Source organism: Myotis davidii, unplaced genomic scaffold, assembly GCF_000327345.1.
Source record: "Myotis davidii unplaced genomic scaffold, ASM32734v1 scaffold648, whole genome shotgun sequence".
In the NCBI taxonomy this organism is placed as follows: domain Eukaryota; kingdom Metazoa; phylum Chordata; class Mammalia; order Chiroptera; family Vespertilionidae; genus Myotis; species Myotis davidii.
In genome coordinates, this window is record NW_006299603.1 from 409826 (window position 1) to 429084 (window position 19259).

The 19259-nt window shown below is 44.0% G+C and overlaps 1 protein-coding gene across 2 annotated transcripts in view; it reads right to left on the bottom strand.

Annotated features, from left to right (window-relative positions):
* The window catches only part of INSR (insulin receptor), a 147317-nt gene that overhangs the window by 30274 nt on the left and 97784 nt on the right, over positions 1 to 19259 (bottom strand). Inside the window, exons 7-12 of one of the 2 annotated variants that reach the window (XM_006775375.2) lie at positions 14120 to 14370; positions 13636 to 13803; positions 9300 to 9501; positions 7793 to 7828; positions 2576 to 2847; positions 1586 to 1725 (exon numbers count right to left, since the gene is read on the bottom strand). In XM_006775375.2, coding sequence (XP_006775438.1) covers positions 1586 to 1725; positions 2576 to 2847; positions 7793 to 7828; positions 9300 to 9501; positions 13636 to 13803; positions 14120 to 14370 — 1069 coding nt within the window. The remainder of the gene's footprint in view (positions 1 to 1585; positions 1726 to 2575; positions 2848 to 7792; positions 7829 to 9299; positions 9502 to 13635; positions 13804 to 14119; positions 14371 to 19259) is intronic. The other variant, XM_006775376.2, reaches the window with a different exon arrangement.

Sequence of the window (19259 nt, forward strand, 5' to 3'; positions counted from 1 at the left end):
GGAAGATGAGGATCTAACACCCAGAGGCTGTAATCTCAGCCTCTACATTATACTGAGCAAAGGTCTTCCCAAACACCCTTACAAAACGCTGCACATCCACCCACTTTGTGGACATGCCTTGGTTTATGTGTCCATTTCCAACAGACATCCACCTCGTGCCTTGCACTTTTTGATGGTGATGAAAACATCATGAATAAAGTTTTACACTCCCCTCCAATTCCCAATTATTTCCTTAGGACACATGGGATTAACATATACAGAATAAGATAGTAATACATCTTACAATAATGACCCTCTATGAGTCATGCCTCCCTTTGTGCAACCCTGAGAGGTCCCCTCCTATGCTGAGGCTGGCTGGCCATTGTACTCGCAGACATACATTCTTCTTTGTTTCTTTTTACAACTCACTGCAGCCATAAGAACAGGCCTCGGGCCAGATTTGGACCACAGGCCATCGCTTGCTGATTGCAGTTTTAAATCACGGTCAGAGCTGAGTATTTGGGACCACATAGGGAGGCCCAGCTCACCTTTCTGGCTCGGGGAAGCCATGCTGTGCCCACCTGGTTACAGGATCGCCAACGTTCCAAGACACTGGACAGTTTTGTTATAACCTCTGTAAGGTGCTGGCAAACGATGGCCCACAGGCTAAATCTGACTCACTGCTTGTTTTTCTAAATAAAGTTTTATTAGCACACACTACACCCACTCATTTACATATCATGTATATGGTGGCTTTCAAGCTACAATGGCAGAGTTGAATATTTGCAACAGAGACTGTCTGGCTACAAAGCCAGACACATTGACTACCTGGCCCTTTACAGAAAAAAGCTGCCCATCCCTGGATTAGAACACCAGGTAGGCTTGGGTTTGAATCCTGACTCTGTTCTTACTAGGATGACCTTGGACACAACTGAAATTCTGGAAGCCTCCGTATGAAGCTCATTTTGTTATTCTGAGGATTTATTGCCTTTCATCGAACCCAAGAGGCATTTCATCTCCACATCTGACATTTCTGAAACTGGGACGCACCCTGGAGACCACAGTTGGGGATGGCAGTGTCTTTCTGCTTCTTAGCGGCTCCTAAAAATAACGGGGCCTCCGTGGCATCTTAGATGCAATAAATGAGATGCAGGCAAAGAGCTCAGCATGCGCAGGGCACACAGTGAGCCCTTGGGTAGCTTAGCTGCTTTTCAGTTCTTAGATCCCATGTCTTGTGCATCTTGGCGCTCACCCACCATCCTGCAGAGCGTCTGGTAGTAAAGACAGGCACCCAGCAAACAGTCACGTATTAAAGTTTTCAGTTATCTGTTCCCAGAATCAGATAACTCTCGCTAAAGTGAGACGAGTCTCCTGTCATGTCAGGAGGGACACAAATGCAAGCAGCCATCGTTCAACTTGTAGGCAGAGCTAAAAGGCAACTTGAGAAGCTGCTGAACACAGTCTGTGGACAGGTATCTCTGACCGTCTCCCTGGAAAGGTATGTAGCAAAGCATCTAAAGAGAGAAGCATTTGGGCCGGAACTTAAGAACAGGAAGGAGGCACCAATGACAGCTTTGCAGGTTCATGCCCAGGGCCCAGGTCTTACCTCATCTCCGTATCGCCGATAGCTCACTTCATACAGCACAATCAGACCGTTCGGGTGCTTTGGCTCCTGCCACATTAAATGAACGATGTTGTTCTCGAAGATTTCATGGGTCACGGGGCCAACAATGTCATCTGCCTTGGCTGTAAGGGGCAGTGGTTAGAGGCAGGGACCTGATCCCTGGATTGAATTCCCCTCCACCACTTACCAGCTATTGATTTTGAGCTGGTTACATAACTTCCTAGGTTCCATTTCCCTCGCTGGAGAATGAACATGTAAAACTCACCTCAAAGAGCTGTCCACATATCTATGCCTGTCTGTCTGTCATTGGTTCTGTTACTCTGGTATTGAGATGCCTCAATACCATCTATATTTCTTAATTTTTTTTCTTATGGTTTGTGTGTATTTTCTAATGTTGATATAATGGCTCTGCATGACTAGTGTAACTGAAAATAAGAAAGGCAACACGGACGGACCTTGCAGGCAGTAGGCTAAGAAAGAGGTCAGACGGAAAGACAAGTACTGTCTGACTGCAAGAGCAGAGCTCCTAGAAACAGAGTAGATTGGTGGCTACCAGGGGCTGGGCGAGGCAAAGTGGGGAGATGTTGGTCAAAGGGTACAAACGTCCAGTTGTAAGATGAATGATTCCTAGGTAGCTCATGTACAGCACGGTGACTGTAGTTAAACATACCGTACTGTGTGCTTGAAAGTTGCTAAGAGAAAACTTAAATGTTCACCACCAAGAAGAGCTGGGAATAATGTGACGTGATGGAGGTGTTAGCTGATGGTGGGGGGCAGATGCAGTGTAATCACAGTGCATATAGGATGGGGTCAAATCACCACCTTGTAACTGTGTTACAGGAACTTACACGATGTTATATGCCAATCGTTTCTCAATACAGCTAGGAAAAGCTAAAAATAAATAAGAAGCTCTATGGGCAGATCAGTTAAGAGGTAGGGCCCCTCCTTGGTCAGTGTGTGTAGCCTGCCCACCTTCGGGCATGGTCCTGGCGCTGATGTAGGCGGCCACGCTGCACCTCTCCTCGGGGAAATCCTGGTTGCAAGCCTGCAGCTCGATGCGGTAGCCAGTGAAGTGGCGCAGGCCCGAGATGACCAGCGACTCCTTGTTCACCACTTTCTCGAAGGGCCGCGGCTCCTCCGAGCTTGTGGGCACGATGGTTGAGGTGTTGGGGAAACCCGGAGCTGTGGGCACAGCCATCGTCACGTTACCCTCGTCACCAAGGGCCCTGCGTTTTCTCGACGACCTGTGGCGACATCAGGACACAAAGGGTCATGCAATCACCATCTGTAAACAAATGCGGCTGGCGAGTAAGGGGCTTAGAATAAAGGACTGGAACAGGGGATGTGAGGGAGCAGGTGAATGGCCAGGAATTACAACAGAGCCGCTTGCAAGATGCCCTTCGAAGCCTCAGAAGGAGGGGGCAGGCCCACAGAGAGGGCGCGGGGGCCATCGCTGTAGACGTACCACGATGTTGCCCTCAACCTGCTCAATTTCAGGTTTTCATTTTGCAGAGTAACAGACCACCCAGGGTGAGTGTTCAAAATACGATGCCAAAAGCCTATAAGAATCAAGTGGACTAAAGGGTCCCAGGTTTGATTCTGGTCAAGGGCACATGCCCTGGTTGTGGGCTTGATCCCCAGTAGGGAGCGTGCAGGAGGCAGCCAATCAGTGATTCTCTCTCATCATCGATGTTTCAATCTCTCCCTCCCTCTCTGAAATCAATAAAAGTATATTTAAAAAAACAAAAACAAACAAAAAGGACAGACTAACTAGAACAGAATTTACGTTCTTTCTTTTTCAATGTGAAACGAGGTTTTTCATTACAAAAGCAGCACATGCTCGTTGCAGAAAAGTTGGAAAACTAAAATATTCCAATTTATGCATAAGCCATAATTTACTTAACCATCCTCCTATATTTTTAAAATGAGGGTTTTTCCAATTCTTTTTTGGTATTACAAATATTGGTTTGACCATTGTCTCATTGTCTGATTGGATCCTAAAAGTAGATTCCTCGAGGAGAAATCACTAGGTTATGCTTCATACATCGGGCTAAATTCTATCTGGACCTTAGACTGACGGTGGTCTCACCGCGGCTCCTGAGGCCTGACGTCCGCGCTGCATCAGGAACACTGAGTGAGGTCAGTGGGCTGAGGCATTTTTTTGGAGCCTCACTCTACTGCTTTATTTGTCTCTCTTCGTACTGCCGAGTGAGAACTTTCCTTTCCTTTATCGCTTCTTTTGTGTTTCTCTAGGGAACTGTCCACCTTACCCTATTTTTCCACATCCTCGCTCCTGTGTTGTTCATTCACTTAAGATATTAATCTTTACACATTGTGTTGCATGACTTCTTCTTGTTTGCCAGCAAACTTTTTTTAAATGACCCGAAATAGTCTTTCCCATTTAACTGTAAAATTTTGTATCTCAGCCAGTTTTTAAATTTTTTCTTTACAGTAACTGTACATGGGGTTACTTAGGTCTTATGGCAATTATGAAAGAGATCTTTCTCCTTGTTTTGTATACTAATTATTGCTAGTATAGCCACAGGCTTTAGTTTATTTAGATTGTCCCTACCTTCCCATCCTCTCGTACTAAGAGTTTCATAGTTGATTTCCTTGGGTTTTCAAGGAACACACCAGTAAACAGGTCAGCATACTTTTATCGTAAGTGCTAGAGAGTGAATATTTTGGGCTTTGTGGCACATAATGGCTTTTATCGCAACTACTCAACTTTCCATGGCCTTCAAGCCACTGTAGCTTGAAAGCAGCCATGGACACAATGGAAACGAATGGTTGTGGCTACATTCCTTCTTCAGCACACAGGTAGCTGGGTCCTGGGCCAGCATTTGTCCAGCCTTACACTAGAGTATCTGCAAACATCCATTCTTTTAAATTCTAATTTCTGTTTTGTGTCTATCTGCACTAGCTAGATACTCAGAGAAATGTAAATTAGTAATCATGACATTGGACGCCTCCTAATTCTAACAGGAACAGTTTTAAGAATGATGTTAGCTTGGTTATTGGTTACATCTAGGTAATATTTACCTTGTTGCCTCCCCCGCCTAAATTAAAATATTTTTAACATTACCTAATGAATTATATGATATTCCTTACTGGGCCTCTTGGAACTAGATTACATTGTTCCTATCTCTGGATCTTAAATCATCCTTGCACTTCTGAGAAAACAATATTGCCAACAGTGTTTTATTTAGGACATCTGGACCTAAAGTCCCATATTAGCTGGTCCTGGGGTTTTCTTTCAATGTAGCATCTTTGTTCAGGTTCTGCTAAGAGGTATTATGTTAGTTTCAGAAAGTAAGTGGGGTAGGTTTCCATAGATTTCTATGCTCGGGGAAAGCTTCCATATTATAGGAAGTTCTTGCTCTTTCAAAGTCTCAAAGATCTTCTCTTTAACACTCTCTGGGCCCAGGGCCTGTTTTTTGTTGTGTGTGTGTTGTTTTTTTTTTAAACTTAATTGACACCTTTTCTTAGTCTTTTTCACAGTTATTAGAATATTTAATTTTTCTACTTCTTGAATCAATTCAGATGAGTTAAAATTTCCCACCTCACTGAAAGCTTCAAATTTCATAACACAGGACTGTCAATGGAATGCAACATATTAAAATCTTCCTTAGGTCCTAGTTTTATGGCACCTTCTTTACTTCTAATTATTTTTGTGTTTTTCCCTATGATTTTATTTACAAGTTTAGCCATATTGATTTCCCCTCCCTCCCTAATACATTTATATTTTTACATTTTTATTTTGTACTTAATCTCTGAAACAATGTATGTCTGCTGACTGGCATCAAAGCCCAGCTTTGCAATATTCTACAAGCTAAGGTATGTGTTTCGCATTTCCGTATTTTTCAAATAGACTTTAGTGAAAGTTTCTATTTCTGTTTTGACCCAATAGTTATCTAAGTGCTGACTTTTTTTTGAGAGAGAGAGAGAAGAGAACGGAGAGGGAGAGAGAGAAACACTGATGTGAGAGAGTAACACCGATCCACTACAGGTCCGACCGAGGGATCAGATCTGTAACCGGTTATGTGCCCTGCCAGGAATTGAGTCTGTGACCTTTCTGTGCATGGGACGATGCTCCAACCAACTGAGCCAAACCAACCAGAGCTAAATAGTTGATTTTTAATTACCAGGAAGTAGACTTTTCTGCTCAAACTTTTAGATTTTGTTACTGCACTGTGGTCACAAGATGTGTGGTCAGGAAACAAACCCTACCTTAGGTTTACTCACTATGATTTTCATTGTGGTCTTTTTGTATGAAAAGACCAGTGGTTTCCTCAGATAGAAACCAAGGATATATTCATCTTAGCAAGATTCAAACCTTCCTGTATAGTTCCAAGTGGGCCTTGAAGATAGGGCCAAGACGCTGAGGCCTCATGAATTATTGAGGATTTGATATCTCAACAACTGAGAACTAAGATGATCTCCTCAAAGAGGCAAAATATGTATATGCTCAAAGGATTATATCCAAAAAGACCACAAACTGGTCATGAAAGACCTCCATGATCAAACATCAACGATCCTTCCACTGCCTACATACACAGCATTTCATTATCCCACAGGCTCACACTAGACCTGGTTCTCAACCAGGGTGATTCTGCCCAGTCCCAGAACCAGAGGACACTGGGCCCATCTGAAGGCATTTTTGGTTATCACTATTTGGGGGACGGGTTGCGCTACTGGAATTAGTGAATGGAGACCAGGGCAGTCCCTACAAATGAGAACAATCTGGTCCCAAGTGCCAACAGAGCTGCAATCCAGAAACCCTGGTCTGGCCCAAAGCCTCAAAATTCTAGACTTTTCTTTTCTATAAGATTATATTCCAAATTGCCACTAGAGGGAAGATTGGGGCCACACAGATGCCTGACCATAAATAAACAAACAAACAAACACACACTCTGCTTAAAGAATAAAATCACCAGGGTGAGTGAACAAAGTGGGTGAAGTGGGTCAAAAGGTACAAACTTCCAGTTATAAAATAAATACTGCCTGGGGTGTAAAGGCACACGGTGACCATAGTTAATAATGCTGTATTGCATATTTGGAAGCTGAGAGACTAGATCTTAAAAGTTCTCATCATAAGAACTTTTGTGACTGAACTTTTTGTGACTAAAGAAATGTGTGACTAAGTGAGATGTTCAATAGACTTACTGTGATTACCATTTGATAATATATGTAAATAGCAAGTCATTTTGCTGTACCCCTGAACTAATACAATGTTGTGTGTCAGTTATATCTCAATAAAATTAAATTAAAAACCCCACGGCATGCACCCTGCCTTTTCCAGTCTTGCCTCCTATTCCTCACAAGAGCCCTTAATTCGTCCCACCAGCTCGCCTTCCCCTCAGGTTCTGTCTGCCCATCCTCACCTCCTGGACAACACTGTATCTAAAAGAACAAAGGAAACTCATTCAAAGGGAAGCATGCCTTACTGTCTTCAGTGGAATCCAGTGACATGGCACACCTGGCTCTCACTATTGTCTCACACTTGTCACCCCAATAAAAATGTTGTTTCCAGCCCTATCTGGTTTGTCTCAGTGGATAGAGCATCAGCCCGTGGTGAAGGGTCCCAGGTTTGATTCCCATTAACCGAGTACATGCCCCGGTTGCAGGCTGGATCCCAGCCTTGGCTGGGGCTCACATGGGAGGCAACCAATTGATGTGTCTCCCTCACATCGATGTTTCTCTCTCTGCGTCTCTCCCCCTCCTTTCCACTCTCTCGAAAAATCAGTGGGAAAATATCTCTGGATGAGGATTAAAGAAGTAATAAAAAAATGTTCTGTTTCCAGGTCAGTCCTCCCCACTACCAGCCGCACACGGACACCAGGCTCCGCTCTGCATACACAGAGGATACACGTTTGGTGAGTGGATGCGGGGGGAACATGTGGCATCTAGGAGGTGCCCAGAAAGAAGCCCCTTGACCCTAGGTTTTAGTAAGTGTGTTAGTAAAGATTTCCCCCACATTTTTGTCCGGATCCCACTTCGGGGTGAAGGCGTTTGAGGTGTGAGCCGGTGAAGCGCCCAGCCTTGGCAGAGTGGCCCTTCGCATGCACCAGGCCACAGGAGCCCCGGGCCGTGGAGGCGGCACAGCACGCGCTCTGCTCTGCCTCCTCCATGGGCCCTGCGCTGAGCGGCCGCCAGGGGCCACCTGGACGTCCCACGGGTGAGTCGTACCTACTGTCCTCAGCACCAGGGCCTGAAGAGATTGTTCTGTGAAAACAAAACCAACCACTTTGAGTACAGACAGAACTTCTTCAGACAGACCTCCTGCTCTAACACCCTGGAAGCCACATTCTGCCCGAGCAACCCCAAGGTGCGGCCCCTGGGCCACTTCCCCGTCGGCTGCACCACACCTTCCCCCACAGACGTGGAGAACTCAGCACAAGGGAGAAAAAAATCAGAGAAAACCCCCGGGCCCTGGCCTTCTGAGGTTCCCCTTGGGTGCCATTTCCCCGCGTCCGGCAGCGTTTCATGCTTAGTGGGCAGAACAGTAGCTGCCTCAATGCTTCTGTGCCATCTAGTGCTCATTTGGCCTCAGGGTCATGGGAGGAAAATGCAAGACAACAAAAAGGAAGAAGAGTTACGTGCTGATGGGTCTGAGGAAACACCTAGCCTGCTGGATGAGGAGTGATGGTGGGGGTTCAAGAAGACACGTTTTAGAAGCTTGTTTTCTCACAATGTAAGCTTTTTGGGGTTCGATCCACTTTGGAAATGGCCAATGGTATCAGACGTTCTGGGCAGCTGGCTGCTGAAGTCTTTAAGGGTGAAGAGGCGAGGTCAAGGGTAAAAAGGCAGGAGGTGCCTCTACATCTGCTGGGGGAACTTGGGGCAAGTCCTCGTCGGCTCAGAAACACAGGCTTTGGACCCATGTCCGGGAGGGGCACCTGCTTCAGGGCGTGACTGTGAAGACTAATGAACTAACAGGATGCAGACGGCGCTACAGGCCGCACGGGGGAGAGGCAGGGCGGCTGCTCCCCACGCTACAGCGCACAGGACGGCCCCACCACCAGAGTGACCTGGTTCCAAATGCTGAGAGTGCCAAGACGGAGACTCCCTGTGTGACGCAGGAGCCTCAGGACCCTCACAGGTGGGAGCTTGCTATCTCCATTCTAGAGATGAGTAAACTGAGGCACTGACAGGGGTCTGCTTGTAGAGAAGTGAAGATGAAGAAACGCCTAGTTGTTTTTACTGCAAGCCCCCTCGGTAGATGAAATGTACACCAGCGAGTCCCTCCGCGTACTGACGGAGACACAGCCTATTTAAACAGAAGTCTCCGGGTCTGAAGATGCTGCGCAAGGTCCCAGAAGGATAAGAAGCTGACAGGATTTTAAGAGAGAGGATGCTCTGAGCTTGAGACTTGGTGATATACCAGGCCTGGCCGGCAGGCATTTCTCAGGATTGGCATCTATAACCTTACAAAGTTAGTCTCAGAACTCGGATGGGCAGGGGAGGCTGGATAAAGAGCTCTGGAGATGTCGGGAGGCAGAGGATGGGCTTTTTAAACTCCCCCCTCCCGCGTTTTGATGAGTATTTGCTCTTCTTAGTAAGTTCCTGTGGAAATCACAAGATCTCTCCCTGCATCCGGGGAAGAGGCCCAGTGCGGACTGCACACTCTCGGGGTCCCCCCTTCATCTTATCCCCTAGGGCACGACCCCAACCCCGAGCCAGTGAAGCCCCTGACCTGGGGACGAAGACCACATTGTGCAGGTAATTCTCAAAAGTCTTCCTGAACGAGGACTCCTCCAGTTCCTTCTGAATCTGAGAGTCAGTCTTCGGGCAGGAGCAGCACTCGCCGGCAGCCTCGTCGTACTCGCTCTGGTTGTGCTTCTGGGAACCATCCAACTCAGATGGTGGGGACCAGGTCCGGGAGGGCAGCTTCAACCCTACAAAAGGCAGTGCAGGCGGACTCAAATCTCCACACACACACACACACACACACACACACAGCAAAGAGGACCTGCTCAGAGCGGCTGGGCACACAGAGCTCGGGGCTGGGGTCTCAGTTCAAGTCCTACCGTGAAGAGTAAGACCTTTCTCGGGGGCGCAGCCGGTGCCAGCTGAGAAGACGCATGTCAACTGTTCCAGACACTGTCTGATACATATCCCCATGGGACTGGATATTGTAAGATAACCAGCTTGTCCCTGCCCCCATGGAACTTCTAGTGCACAGAGGCTTCAGAACACACAATAAACTAATAATAAACGTGCCATGGCTCAGATGGCAGGGTCAAAAGAGAGGTGTCTGGGGGTTGTCTCAGAGACAGTGACTGTTGAGCAGTCCTGAATGAAGTACAGGAATGAGCCATCCACGTATCTTGGTGTAAAGCAGTTCTGACTGAGCACAAAGCACGTGCAAAGGCCCAAAGTAGGAATGTCCTTGGCATGTCCGGAGACACCAAGGGCAGCATGTAGCGAGATGATGTACAAGGGAATGGTGGGAGGGAGGATTAGAAAAGAACAGGGGAGCCAAGTCACCACTGAATGAATGAATGAATGAATGAATCAATCAATCAATCAACTGTATAAGCAGATAGACCAGAGGGCAGAGCAGAATTCTACCAGGAATTCTGAGGGGTCTGGCTTAGAGACCCGATGATCACACTAAGCCATCAAGTTGTGCAGCACAAATAAAAGAATCTACAGCTCATTCAGGAACCCAGGAGTGGGCTGGAGCAGTGGCTCTCACCCAGGGGTGATGCTGCACAACTGGACACTGGGCAAGGTCAGGAGCCATCTCTGGTTGTCAGAGCTGGTGGTGGGGGGGACTCCTGGCATCTAGAGGGCAGGGGGCAGGGACATCCTAGAAAGCACAGGACAGCCTCACCCTAGAGAATTAACCGGCCCTAAAAGTCAACATGGCTGAGGTAGAGAAACCCTGGACTACAGACATGAGGGGAGATTATACCCTCACAAGATGGCTGCCTATGACCAGGCATTCTGTTCGTAAAATGTCAGTTCTCTTGATCTGATTCTCTCATTGAACTTACTTTGCCATTCTTCCAATTAATGGTCATGTCACTCATTACAGGTCCATTATTTAGTGCTGAACACAAGGACTGCTTGCTATAAAGCGCTCATTAGCTTGAACATATAGACCAACACACTCATTCTTCTTCAGCACAGAGGGATGTCCGACTGACGGTTTTGGCCAGATATTGGGCCTAAACCGGCAGTCGGACATCCCCTGAGGGCCACTGGATTGGAGAGGGTGGTGCAGGCTGGGCTGAGGGGACCCCCTACCCCGTGCCCCCTGCACGAATTTCATGCCCCTGGCCTCTAGTTTTAAAATAAGCTTAGAGAAGGGAATGAAAAAAACAAAACAACTTCTCATTGGAACAGTGTTAATAATACAAAGCTGTTTTCTGTCTTGACCCCAGAGTCCAACCGCACAGCCACACTCTGGTACAGCCTTGAGAATGCACAGTATTCCTTACGGGCAAAATTCAGGACAGCCCCTTTGAGTCCCCTTTCCTTCCACCAGCCTTCCATGCTGCTAGTGTCTACTGAGCAAAGGAAGCTCCATCCTTCCTCTCCGCTTCAATGCATCTCATGGACAATGAGCTCTTAGTACCTTTCTGTGAACGGTGAGTAGCCCAAGTACTCACACAGCTTTAAAACCTGCAGGGGACTCTTAAAAATGCTTCTTATGTTTATTAATAGGCATGGAATCACCTGGCTGGGTAACTGTTAGAGGGCCAGCCATGGCACTATGGGCAGGAAAAAACTGGATTTCCTTAGTGATGGAGGTGGGGGTGGGTTCCTGACAATTCTCTGGCGGGGCAGGGACTTTTGATCAGGTGCAGGCTGACACCTGTTCCCTTTCCAGCATGCACCCATGACACGTGGTGTCCCAGGGTTTTCCGTGACTGTAAAGCATAATGACGCACCTAGGACAGCCCGATGTATAGAGACCGAGAGGAGAATGTGGGAGCCAGGGGCTGGGGGGGACCCGAGGAGTCCGTGTCTAATGGAGACAGTGTCAGTTCGGGAAAAAGATAAAGTTCTGGAGATGGAGCGTGGCGACGGCTGCTCAACAGTGTGAATACAGTTAATGCTACTGAACTGACTTTTAACATGGTTAGGAGAGTGAATTTTATGTTACGTGTATTTTACCACAATAAAAAGCCACAGAGTTGATAAGACTGTGTTGTATGATTTAAATATGCTAAGAGAGTCAACGTATGTTCTAAATGTTCTCACCAAGAAGAAAAAAAGATCAATGTGTGAGGTGATGGATGTTAATTAAGCAGATGGGAGGAGTGCTTTCACTATGTGTGTGTGTGTGTGTGTGTGTGTGTGTGTGTGTGTATAAAATCAACACAATGTACACTTAAAATATCATACAATTTAATTGTCAATTATACCTCAAAAAGCTAAAAAAACCCACTAGTGGTACTAATAGGAAGCTACTACTGGTTATGGTTAGTATATTTATTTATATTGTGTTAGTAAGTTTATATATTTGTGCTTGCATTGGGTTTTTAAAATTATGGTAAAATACCCATAACGTAAAACTTACCATCTTAATCATTTTTAAGAGTAGAGTTCAGCGCCATGAGTACATTCACATTATCATGTAATCACCACCACCCTCCATCTCCGGAACTTTCTCACCTTCCCCAACTGAAACTCTGTTTCCATTAAACACGAAGCCCCTCCCCTCCGGCTCCCCTGGCCCCTGGCCCCTGGCCCCTGCACCTACTCTGTCTCTATGGATCTGACTCCTCTAGGGACCTCCTACGGGTGGAATCGTACACTATCTGTCCTTAGAAAGTTCCTTTTAATTATATAAACTTTGGGATCATCAGAAATCAAACCCCATTTAAATAGTCCCGATTGTAATGATATATTTAGACTTCCAGAATAAAAAGTAAAATGAATTAAATAAAGTTGTTGCTCTTAAAAAAAAAAAAGGAGAGCTTTGACTGCCCTGCTGCCGGGTTCAGCTGCTCGAATGCGGGGTCAACAGCTCGCAGCTGAGCCCACGGCTGCTTGCTCTCGAGTTATATAAAGCAGTCGAGGAGATAAATAATGTTTGCAACCCGTGGCTCGGGCAGGGAATGAGGTCACAGGCATACAGATAGCCCATGACCCTACAACTGGGACAGCTCCCAGAGACATCTGGCCTTTTGTCCCTTCTCCCGAAAATAAGGCAGCCGGTGACAAGCTCAGTGACTGGCCCCAGCCATAGCAGGTCGGAGGTCCAGCTAAGAGCCTACCCAGAGCTCCCGGCCTCAGCCACGCCTCACCAGCAGCCCAAGGTCAAAGACCGAGGATATCACTACTCCCCCAAAATCTAAAGAAAAATAAATACAAACAAAAACCAATTAAAGAAAAACATGACCTGCTTCTCCAGTTTGATAGGGTCTTTTAAAACTTACTTTTAAAATAACCTTAAACTAATTTATACAAACTAGTTTGAGGCTTCAAATACTTTTTTGTAGATAGATGGAAGCCCATTAAATAAATCAGATTAAAAACTAAAAAAATCACCACAGTATAAATGTCTAACAGAAAGTACAGGAGGAAGTAGATGGTGGCTCCTGCTGTCTCGGGGCTTTCAAACATAAGGGTCTAAAGTTAAGGGCCAAATCCTTCCCTGACTTTGTCAGCCACCTGGCAGCTCACTCAACTGCTGTACTCCGGCAGGGAAGTCTCCGGTAGTAACAGCTGCTCCCCCATTGGGACAGGGTGTGGGAAGGGAGAGGAAGAGTGGAAGAAAGGGGGGGGAGGGAAGGGAAGAGGGGAAGAGGGCGGGGGGGGGGGGGGGGGGAATTCCAGAGGGAAGTGGTGCCAAGACATGGGAAATATCTGGTTTCCACAGGAGACTTCAGAGTGTGTACTCAGGTTGTGATGTTTAGAAATGTGTGTTTCCGTATGAGGAACAGAGTGTGTGTGCAAGTCTGCTCTTGTGCACACACTGGGAAAAGGAAGAGGAGAGAGATTTCCCTGGGCGTGGAAGACAGTGGATCAGATGCGTGTGAAACCTGCCGCTCCCACACTCGGCCTGCACTCACCTTTGAGGCAATAATCCAGCTCATACAGCTCACTGTCTTCCGCCTGCCTCTCCCAGAAAACCAGGTAGTGTGTGATGTTGCCGTTGGGGTCGGAGGGAGGCTTCCACTTCAAGATAATCTGGGATGAAGAGTTAGAAACCGAGATGGGATCCAAGGGGACGGAAGGATCTGGAAAGGTGAAAGGACACAGGTTCACTGTGAGGAGGGTGCAAGCTGCAGGCTGGGTGTGAGGGGATCCATTAGACGAACCATGGAGGCGTTTGCTGCAGTGCTATTTAACATCAGAGAAAACTGGAGACACGTGGCATGCTCACCCAGGATGGGAGGTACATAGTCAGAGTCCATCGCTACCACAGACCATGCACACCATGTGAGCATTCATCCATCCATTTACGCAACGAACACGAACTTCATACTATGTCGTCATATTAAAGGCAAGACGCCTGACTCCCCCACAAATTCCTAAGTCACACAATACACTTACTGGTGGCATTTGTCTGGATATAGATGATATCGCTCTTGGCCCCATATGTGCGGCGTTCATCAGAAAAGGTGACCAAGGTCTTCACGAAGATGGCATACTGAGTCCAGGGCTTGAGGCTCCGCATCAGCCACCCAGGATGGTTCTGTAACTTGGGGTCAGTGGACCTCGGAGGCGGGTCAATGTCCACCACCGTCCAGCTGTTGGATCCACACGCATCCTGCCCATCAAACTCCGTCACGTTCCGGTAAGGGCTGTCACGGTGGAAGAGAAGACGGTTACCATTTTCAACTCTCACTCTGAGGACCACAGAGATGCAGCCAGACGATAGGGTTGCATCCTCTTGACCAACACCCTCATGCACAAGGAAAAATGACACAGAAACGGCCTAAGAGAAAGCAGCCACCTCCCCTGATTTCTCAATAGTAAGAGTATTTAATAATAGTGATAAATAATATTTAATATTTTATTTATTTAATATTATACAATAACATGATACTGTATTTAACTTTATTATATAGTATTATATAGTATGTGTAATATTACATATGTAATTATAGTAGTAAATATTAATAATCTTTGATAATATTTAATAAATACTAATTAATATTGTTTCCTGATAACAATAGTGATACTATCAGCAGCTCCTTCTCAGCTCGCAAGATCATGCCACATAATCTTGAGAAATGAAGCCAATTGATATTAACACTATCACCACTTCCATTATCTTTTTAAAATTTCAGCACAGCTGTATACTCGAAATTAGGTGTTGTTTACTGCGGACAGAATTTCAGTTTGGGAAGACAGAAAATTCTTGAAATGGATGGTTGCACAACATCATTAATGTACACAACGCCACTGAGCTGGATGCTTCAAATTAGTTTAAATGGTCAATATTACGTTAGGTACTTTCCCCGAATTCCCCCCCCCCCTCCAATGGTTTTAATAAAGGTCAAATGCTTCCGATTCAACAAGACCATGTAAAGACTGTCCTTCATTACCGCCGCCCGGCCCCCAGGCTGTTCTCCCACCATGACTCACTTTCCTCCTTTTTACATCTGTCACTTCTTCAAACATGAACCACCCCCCCGCCCCTGTCGAGTTCTTGCAGTTGCTACTCCCCTGGCCCTTCCCTCATATTTCAGTCCATCCCCACTCCCCTAGGGAAGCCCTTTCTGACCTATGTGTCAAGTCAATTGTCCATGATCCTGTCCTCTATTTTTTATTGAGTTTATTGGGGTGACATTGGTTAATAAAGTTGCAAAGGTTTCAGATGTACAGTTCTATAATACATTATCTATATAGTCTACTGTGTATTGACCACCCCAAGTCAAGTCTCCTTCCATCACCACTTATTCCCCATTTTCCCTCTTCAACGTCTCCCCAACCCCTTTTCCTCTGGTAATCACAACGCTGATGACTGTCTCCTAGTTTTGGGGTTTTTGCTTAATCCCTTCAATGTTTTCACCCATTTCCCCAACCCTCTCCCCTCTGACAGCTGTCAATCTGTCTTCTGTATCTATGAGTTTATTTCTATTTTGCCTGTTAGTTTATTTTGTTCTTTGGGTTCCATATACAAGTGAAATCAATCATATGGTAGTTGCTTTTCTCTGGGTTATTTCACTTAGCACAATATTCTCCAAGTCCATCCATGATGGACCATTCTGACAGTCTGAGGGGTTATTCCTTGTGGTCTTAATTTGCATTTCTCTGATGAGCACTTTTTCTATGTATCTATAGGCCATCTGTATGCCCTCTTTGGAGAGGTGTCTATTCAGGTCCTTTGCCATTCCTAATTGTTTTTTGGTGTAAGTTCCACGAATTCTTTATAAATGTTGGCTATTAACCCCTTATTAGATATATCATTAATGAATATGTTCTCCCATTCACTGGGCTTTCTTTTCCTTTTGTTGGTTTGCTTTTCTGTGACGTAGTACCTTTAGTTTATTTTTTTCTTTTCTTTCCCTTATCTGAGGAAATATATCAGAAAAAAAGATTCCTACAAGAACAGTTGTAGCTTTTAAAGACATGTGTTTTCTTCTAGGATTTTTATGGTTTTGTGACTTACATTTAAGTCTTTAATCCATTTTGAGTTTATTCTCATGTATAGTGTAAGAAGATGATCTAGTTTCATTTTTTTTGCAAGTATCTAATTTTCCCAAAACCATTTTTAGACTATCTTTACCTCACCTCCTTTGCAAAATATTCACTGATCAAAAAGATGTAAATTTTTTTTTCTGAGCTCTCTATTCTATTCCACTGACCTAAATGTCTGTTGTTATGCCAGTACCATGATGTTTTTATTACTATAGCCTTGTAGTATAGTTTGATATAGGGTAATTTGATGCCTCCAAATTTTTTCTTCTTTCTGAAGATTGCTGTGGCTATTTGGGGTCTTTTGTGGTTCCATTTAATTTTTGGAATATTTGTTCTAGTTCTATGAAATACAACATTGGTATCTTGACAGGAATTGCTATACATTGCTTCGCATAGTATGGACATTTTAATGATGTTTATTCTTCCTTGTTTATTTGTGCCTTCTTTGATTTTTTAGTACAGTGTCTTATAATTTTCCAAGTACAGATCTACTACATATGTGGTTAAATTTAATCCTAGGTATCTTATTTTTCTTGATGTAATTGTAAACGGGATTGTTTTCTTAGCTTCCATTTCTGATAGTTCAATATTGGTATATAAAAATTTAACTCATTTCTGGATATTTTGTACCATCTACTTTACTGAATTCATTAATCAGTTCTAGTAGGTTTTTGGTGGAATATTTAGAGTTCTCCACATACAGTATTATGTCATCAGAAAATAATGAGTTTTACTTCTTTCTTTCCAATTTGGATGCCTTTTAATTTCCTCTTCTTGTCTGCCATGAATAGGACTTTCAGTACTATTATCAAATACGAGTGGTAAAAGTGCACATCCCTGTCTTGTGGCGTTGGCTATGGGCCTGCCATATATGGCCGTTATAATGTTGTGGTATGTTCCATCTATTCCTACTTTGCTGAGAGTTTTCATCATAAATGAATGCTAGATTTTAGCAAATGCTTTTCCTGCATCTATTGATATGATCATGTGATTTATCTCCCCTTTTTTTTTCTGTAGTCATCACATTTATTCATTGGTGCATATTGTAACAACCTTATATCTCTGAAATAAATACCACTCTAGCACGGTGCATGATCTTTTTAATGTATAGCTGGATTTGGTTTGCTTATAGTTGTTTGTAATATTTTCTTACAACCCTTTGTATTTCTCTGCTGTCAGCTGTTACTTCTTTTTCATTTCTGATTATATTTACTAGTATTTGGGTCTTCTATCTTTTTTCCTTCATGAGTCTGGTTAAAGGTTTGTCAATCTTGTTTATCTTTTCAAGGAAAAATATCTTGTTTCATGGATCTTTTATATTATTTTTTAGACTATTTTGTTTATTTCTGCTCTAATCTTTATTATTTCCTTTCTTCTACTCACTCTGGGCTCTGCTATTGTTCCTTGTCTAGTTTCTTTAAGTGTAAGGTAAGACTATTAGAGATTTTACTTGTTTCTTGAGTAGGCCTGAAATGCTATCAATTTCCCATTTAAACCTGCTTGTTCTGTGTCCCAAAATTTTGGGTTGTGGTGTTTTCTTTCATTTGTTTCAAGGTATATTTTGACTTCTTCCTTAATCTAAATGTTAACTCATTCATTGTTTAGTAACTTATTATTTAGCCTCTATGTCTTTATGTGTTTTCCAGTTTTCTTGTTATTTCTCGTTTCATGCTATTATGGTAAGAGAAAATGCTTGACATTATTTCAATCTCCTTAAACTTACTGGGACTTGTTTTGTGTCCTAACATGTGGTCTATCCTAGGAAATGTTCCATGTGCACTTGAAAATGTATATCCTTTGGCTTTGGGGTGAAATGCTCTGAAAGTATCAATTAAATCCATCTGATCTAGTGTGCCATTTAAGGCCACTGTTTCCTTAAGTTTCTGTCTGGAACTTCTAGCCATTGTAGTCAATTGGGTGTTAAAAACCCCTACCATAAGTATGTTATTGTCAATCTCTCCCTTTATATGTCCATCAAGGTTTGCTTAATATATTTACATGTTCCTAGGTTGGGTACAAAATTTTTACAGGGGTTATATCTTCTTGTTAGACTGCTCCGTTTATCATTATGTAGTATCCTTCTTTACCTTTTATTCTAGTCTTTGTTTTAAAGTCTATTTTATCAGATATAATATTGCTACCCAGCTTTTTTCTTTATTTCATTTCCATATGCACGAAATACCTTTTTCCATCCCTTTACTTTTAGTCTGTGTGTATCTTTCATTCTGAGGTGGTTCTCTGTAGACATCATATATATGGGTCCTTTTTTCCTATCCATTCATCTACCCTATGTCTTTTGATTGGAGCATTTAAACAATGTATACTTAAAGTGATTATTGATAGGTATTTATATTTACTGTTTTTATTCTTTATGCCTCTGTTTCTCTATTATTTCTTCTTCTTCTTCTCCCCCGTCCCCTCCTTGAATAGTGGTTGCCAACCTTTCGGACCTCACGGACCACCAATGGTCTGTGGACCACCGGTTGGCATCCGCTGTTCTAGAAGACCCTTTAACATTTCATATAATGCAGGTTTTGTGGAAATTAAATCCTTCAGCATTTTCTTCCTGGGAAGCTCTTTATTTCTCCTTCAGTTTTAAATGATAGCCTTGCTCCGTATAGCAGTCTTGGTTGTACTTGATTCCCGCTTTTCATCACTTTGAATATTTCATGCCAATCCCTTCTAGTCTGAAATATTTCTGTTGAGAAATCAACTGACGGTCTTATGGGAGCTCTGTTGTAACTGTTTACAACAGGTAATTGTTTTTCAGTTGCTGCTTTTAAGATTCTCTCTTTGGTTTTAACCTCTGCCATTTTAATTATGATATGTCTTGGTGTGGGCCTCTTTGCATTCATCTTATTTGGGACTCTCTGTACTTCTTGAACTTGTGTGTCTTTTTCCTTTACTAGATTAGGGAATTTTTCTGTCAGTTCTTCAAAAAGGTTTTCGATCCCTTGCTCTCTCTATTCTCCTTCTGGTACCTTATGAAGTGGATGTTGGTAGGCTTCATACTGTCCCAATGGTACCTTAAACCAGTGGTCGGCAA